Source organism: Pterocles gutturalis, unplaced genomic scaffold, assembly GCF_000699245.1.
Source record: "Pterocles gutturalis isolate BGI_N339 unplaced genomic scaffold, ASM69924v1 scaffold4124, whole genome shotgun sequence".
NCBI lineage: Eukaryota > Metazoa > Chordata > Aves > Pterocliformes > Pteroclidae > Pterocles > Pterocles gutturalis.
The window spans coordinates 37984-44506 of record NW_010127931.1 but is presented as its reverse complement, the minus strand read 5'-3'; the positions used below and the strand labels follow the sequence as shown (position 1 = coordinate 44506).

The following is a 6523-nucleotide window of genomic DNA, read 5'->3' as shown; positions in this document are numbered from 1 at the left end:
TGCTAGTATGGGAATTTTATCTAGAATTGGCTCCAGAATAAATTATAGAATCAGCCCATAAGTGCAATCTAGAACAGTAAAGTGATCTAGAATCGACTCCAGAATCAGCTCTAGGATGACATCTAGAACACGATCTGGAACAACAAAGCCTTCTAGATCGGACAAGTGGGCTAGAACATAATCTAGAACTCCCTCCCTCCCGAAACCCCAACTCCGCACACTGCCCTCTAACATTCAGTGTTTCATCTACTGACATCCCCACGTCCTTCTCCTCACAGCTGCACTCAAGCCATTCTCCGCCCAATTTGCTCAAGGCAGAAACTACCTGTTTGCAACGACATTTGTTAAACCTACATCCTTATTTCACACTATGCTTACTAGCAAGGACATTTATAACCCTGTTTTCTACTAACTTGCTCTGAAAAGAGAAGAATTATGTGAGTTTTCATTTGTATGGCTCTCTTCATTTGATAAACAATTCTCTGCTGTGTTTTTCCGCAGTGTCAATTTGGCTTTGCTAGAGTTAAACCACATTAATAAGTACTTCTGTGCTGGAGTAAAGTTAGAGAGAACTTTTTAAAACGGGTCCCCTTTGCAGCTGCCTTTGAGATGAACCTTCAGGAATGGGCAATTGTTCCTTTTTATCTTAGGCACCTGAAACCATTGCTTGCTATGCTACATGTAAGGTGATGTGGTTTTTTCTCTTCATATTTAAAATATCCAGTGTAACTCTGAAGCCTGAAGTGGAAAAAGGGTCTTCTATTTTTTTTCCCTCAGGAACAGAGTTATGCTGAGAATGTGTGAGCAGATAATAGCCATATTCAAAACTTCGGGCCAGATGTCTTCAAAATCATACTATCACTCACATTACTGAAAGCATAAACAAACATTTGTGACTGACGTAGCTACTTCAAATAGGCTAATGCCTCAGTCAGCGTTACTCATTTTGGAACAGACTGAGAGAAAGCAGAATCAAAATGAAGACATTACTTGTGTTTGTCTTCTTTTTGGTCCTGATGACCACTTTTACAGGTAGGATTTTATATAAAACAAACCTGCATATGTATGTAGAGCTGCAGAGCATATTATAATAGCGTTACTTCATCAGCCTTGTATTTTAGTATCTTCATATTTCATTTTTAATACTTAACTATTTTTATATTGCAGGCTTTCCATGATTTGATTTTTAACAATCATGCTTTTGTAGCTGATATTTTACTCTCTGCATTACCACACTGTACTCATTTATTCTAAACCCAAAAAGTTTAATTTTAAGAGCGTGCTATTTTAACATTATTTTACCAAGGTCCTGCGAGCTAAATGTTCAATGCAGACGAAAGTCTAACTCATTAAGTTTAAAAATAACCCTAAGAAGTAAAGCAACACAGAAAAGAACACAGAATTGGAAGAATTACTAATGTCAGTGGTTAGATGGTGCTGTTATATTTTCTCATTTTAGAGAGCAATATGAATATATGTAGGGTTTGCTTCATACTAGTAGAACTACAGAACGCACAAGGATAAAAATGGTTTAAAATTCCACTCATATCTCCTGGAATGCAATATCCCCTGGGAAGGGGCTGTAATGAAAGAACACTTTGTATATAGACAAAAATCAGGTTTGGAGACATTTCATTTTACAACTGACAGGTAAAATATAAACTTTTTGGTAATTTCAGAACTGATTTCTGCTTTTCTGTCTTTAGAAACTTCACCAATTTTGTCTGAAAAAGATGCCAAACAGATTCTGAGAACCCGTCGTGAAGACAGACCAAGAAAAGCTGGTTTCCCTGATGAGCCAATGAGGGTGATTTATTACATTTATTTTAAAATTACACTAACTAAAAAACCCCCAAACCAACCCCGCAAAACATTTGTGCTTAGTGTTACATTTCTATAGATTTAATTCCAAGCAATATGTTATAAATATCACCCTTTTAAGCAGCCGAGCTCTTCTATGAAATATTAAAAAACTCCTTTACATTCTTTCAGTTACTGTTAAGTAGCATTCTGTTAGTGCTGAATATTGCTCAGGAAATGTATACTTGCAGAATGTGGAAATTATTTATCATGGTTTCAAAATGCCGATTAAATTATTTAGAAGAAAGTGGCTTTTCATTTATAGAAATGTGGATTTCATCAGGTTGTTCCTGAAAAACTAAATAACAGGAAATATCTTCTGCTTACAGTACATTCTGCACTCCAGGCAGAAAGGAGATGTAGGTGTCAGTGGTCAGTGTGGAGATTGAGGTAGTTCTGAACTAGCTTTTAAGATCACTTACTTTCATTCACTTATTTATGAATGCTCCAGATAGGATGCTTTGTTATGATATTGTAGAAGTTTCTGGTTGCTAGCTTAATGCAACAGCATTGTTTTTACATGCAATATGTACATTTATTTATCTTTAAACCATATTACAACAGAAGAAAAAGTATTATATGTTACATCTTGCTTTGACAAGGTGTAACATATAATTCTGCACTTCTCAAGAGGTACTTAAGGTGTTTTAAAATTACTGCCTATTTCCTTCCAAAGTAAATAAACTCTGCTAAAATTACATGGTTCTGCAGAGGCAAAACCCACAGAAGCCAGAAGGCGCACAATAGATTGTGCATGTATGACGAACGCAAGGGGCTGAGTTTAGCAAGGTGCTGAACACTTCTCAGCTCCATAGGACGTGTACCCTGCAGGGCTGTGGACACAGCTGGTGGTTTTCCATTTCTACTGGTTATTGTACACCAGCCAAAAGGAACCCACCTGGCCATCCTGGCTGGCTGGCTGTACGCTCGTCCTGATGTACATGCTTCTTGGTCAAGTGTGACGGCCACAACAAATCAAAGCTGCCACAAGAATCTTGCACCACGCTTGTTAACAATCTTATACAATGAGGACTGTACAACAGAGCCAAAGACCAGAAGGCATGGGCTTCACTGCTGCCCACAACCTTCAGGACTGAGTTGATTGCCAGGCTGTTGTTAAATGAGCCTTGTAGTTTTTGAAAATTAGCGGGAACACAGCTCCCATCCATGCTTATGCTTAATATACCACCACGATTAGGTAATATGTTATGTGGTAAATATGGCGTATATTACATACAAAACAAATACAACAGTAGAGAAGTTGGACTGAGTTAAATCCTGTATTACAGGATGTTACATGCATACATACAACACTCCTAGTCGTACGGTTTAGTTTTAAGTAGTCCTGCGAGGAGCAGGGAGTATGATTCTAGGTGGGGAGTAGAGGGAGTAGGGCTAGAGAAGTGTTTGATTACTGACCTCTGCTGCTCTGTCCTCGTCACCTTCCATCCTACCACCATTAGTAGCAAACATTTTGTTGAAAAATTCCAACCTTCTTTTTATTTCTTTTTTTTTTCCTCCTATACAGCAATGCTGACTTTCTGTAAGAAAATCGAAATATAAGAGTATTTGTTTTTCTCACTAAATGTCAAGGTTTTCAGTAGAAAAGGAAATATCTTCTGATTAAAAAAACCCCCACTATTCCCCCCTGCCACATGGAACATCGAGATTTTCCCTTGTGAATGAAGGTGCATGGCTGCTGCATCCCTGTGCACAGTTGTACCACCAGCTCCAGGAGAAAAACTGATTTTGTATGCGTTCTTTGTAGCAGAATGGAATGAATGCTGGGATGAATCTACCTCTGTTCATCTATTTTAAGCAAAAGCTGTTTGTACTAGGCCAGATCATGCTGAGCTGGGAACTTTAATTTGCAATTCTTTGTGACACTGACTTCCACTGTGCCGTTCCAGTCAATAAGGCTGTTCAGTTACAGACAGCAAGATCTGCCGTCTTCGACTGTTTTTAAAATGTCATTTATGTTACCAGCATGGCTTAATATCACTTTGACTGAGACCCTGCTTTTTATCATGCGGCATCTTCCCAGCCCGATAGTTCTGTTCTCTACGAGCTCATAACGCAGACTCGCAGAGGGATCTGAGCCAAGCCTCCTGGTGCTGCGAGGACAGAAAGCCCAGCAAAAGGCAGGATACCGATGCTTCCTGCTGGCCCCCAGAGTGCCAACCCTCTGGTCAGCACAAACAGCAGAGAACTGGGTGACTGCGGGAACACTTGGCCACTGCAAAGGGTTTACGCTACAGCTTCCATTCCTGCAGTGCCTGCTGTGCAAAGCAGTGGGGGGTATTTTGAAAAACATAAAAAGTTCACAAAGCTTGTGAGCCCACATGCACTGGGATTGTAGCTTCTTAAAAGGAAATTTTGTTCCTGATGGAGGTCAAGTGTTTGGTACAGTGCTCACTTTAGTTTGATAACTTGTTGGTTACATGAAAAACCTATAAATTAGTATGGGAAATTCACAGTATTTAATGTAACATGGAAAGACCAATCAGCACTGATGCATGCTGCTGCTAGAACCCTTCAGGTACTGCCAAGTGATCTTCTGTTTTCAAAAGAGGCTGCAACAGAGCTATCTGTGAGAAGCCTTCTGTACCCTCAGGACCAACAGAGGCTGCTGTGTCAATATGCAAATAAGAAATGTGTATGTAGGATTCCTAATTTATGAATATTACTGTAAAATTCTTGCTCAGCACCTTTACTGATCTGGATGATGATGTCATTCATTAAATATTGCAAGGTTGGGGCAAGCTGACTAGTGACACCATTTCACTCAATTTGATAATTTTAAGGGGTAAATGAATTGCTCTTATATAAGCCGTAAAATTCTGGTTCATTGGCCTGACATTAGACTTGAGTGATTACATAATTAAATTACTTTTTCTTTTCCTTAAATAGGAGTATATGCTTCACCTCCAGCGCTTGGAGCAGAGATCAGAAGAACAATTCCTTGAACACTGGTTGAATCCACATTGTTTCCCACACTGCAACAGGGATTTAGTGCATCCAGTCTAATGGTTTTGCCTACCCCACAATCGGTATATATATTTCTTTTACAGTGCTTATTTCTTTTGTAATAAATTCTTAACAAAAGGCAGAGCCACAAGCTCTGGAGAGAATAACCAACGGCTGGAGGAAGTACCTGGTGCTGGACGGTGTCTGGCAACAGAGCAGTGGCAGGGAACATAAGTGTCCCAGGGATCAGCTGTGGCACTGTAGTTCTGTTCCTGTTAATAAAACATTTGGTTATGCGTTTCTCTGCTATATGGATATAAATTGGTGACTGTACAACATTCTTATTAATGTTGGTTCAGATTGCTCCTGTTTCTTCCCTGTCTGCTTGTGCTCCTTTTCCAACTCATCTGTTTAAGTCTTGTACTTGTTCACTTAGCTCTCAGTAGGATTAAACTCATAGATGTCATCCTTGAGATATTTAAGATGCAGTCTGACCTGCCAGCAGTTGAGCCTGTTGTGCGGTATCTCAGCTGTAATAATTTGCTAGCTGCTGATTTTTTAAATGGAACTCACTATTTAGTACACATGCTGGTAAACATCAATATAGAGCCTTTTCACAGAGCTTGCATGGATTATTAGTTCTGTTTACAATTTTCAGCATCAGTGTAACAGTCAGGATCATTTACTTTATTGCCTCTGTTTGTCATTTGCACCATAGAGTTCAGTGAGTACTCCAAAGCACAGCTCAGAAACGAGGCACTGCTCACAAGGTGACAAAATGACACATTGCAATAGTACTCCATGCACATTAGGTTTTTGATGGGGTCATCCTTTTATTCCTTGTGTGTTTTGCATGCAGTTGTATCAACTTATCACTACATTAAAAAATGTGGTATTTGGGGGTAAGGAACATATAGGATTGTAAAATATATATATATATTAATCATAAACTCTTCCAGTTACCCAAGAGCCATTTGTGATTCCAAAAAAAAAAAAAAAAAAAAGAAGATATACCCACATCTGTATATTTTTATAACAGGATAAGCCTTTATGTTTACAGTCTTTAAACAGATATGAAATTTGTCAACTGGGATAAATTTGAATCATCCCCATAATAGCGATGCTATATCACTCACAGTTTAACTTTGCAACATGAAAATTGCAGATTTAGCTCCATACTATCAAAAGCATTTAAGCACTAGAATAGAGACATGGTGTCTGGCAGGGCTGATCTCTTCCAAAAGATAGAAGGTTCATCTGCTTAAAATTCTGCTGGGCACCTATTTGTACATGTATGTATCTAAATATCTTTGAAAATCTTGATGTTGGGGTAGAATTAAATGGAGCTATGCTAATCCATAATAAGACAAAGGTCTAAAACTTATTCAAAACCAGAAACAAAATTCCCAAACCTTAGCCCTAGGAGGTAAGTTGTCAGTTTTCAAAAAATCTTCCAGTGGAGACACAGTTGAAATGTGAAATGTCTCACTTCTACCCTGCTCACAGGCTCCTGTGAAAAATTAATGTTAGAAAAGCACTTGAATGATTTGAAGCGCTTTGCGTGTTATTAGTATGGCCAATGTCAGCATGTGTTTTAGCTATGTTTTCTTTTTTTCTGAAGATCTCTTCATGGCCACTGAAGAGGACACATACTATGATGGCGTTAAGGACAAGATTCTTCCTGCGTTGGCTACGT

General features: G+C 38.7%; 1 protein-coding gene across 1 annotated transcript; it reads left to right on the top strand.

The window, feature by feature from the left end:
* Positions 1 to 977: 977 nt before the first annotated feature.
* On the top strand, positions 978 to 4887 carry LOC104466102 (chromosome unknown open reading frame, human C17orf67). Its single transcript, XM_010079428.1, has 3 exons — positions 978 to 1032; positions 1707 to 1807; positions 4771 to 4887. Exons 1-3 carry the CDS (start codon positions 978 to 980, stop codon positions 4885 to 4887), a joined length of 273 nt encoding a protein of 90 aa, XP_010077730.1.
* Positions 4888 to 6523: the final 1636 nt, after the last annotated feature.

Bases quoted from the DNA above. Each gene is read 5' to 3' on its own strand.
- LOC104466102 (XM_010079428.1), top strand. From the start codon at position 978: ATGAAGACATTACTTGTGTTTGTCTTCTTTTTGGTCCTGATGACCACT. The intron at 1,033-1,706 runs GTAGGATTTTAT...TTCTGTCTTTAG, and splicing joins CCTGATGACCACTTTTACAG to AAACTTCACCAATTTTGTCT. The intron at 1,808-4,770 runs GTGATTTATTAC...TTCCTTAAATAG, and splicing joins TCCCTGATGAGCCAATGAGG to GAGTATATGCTTCACCTCCA.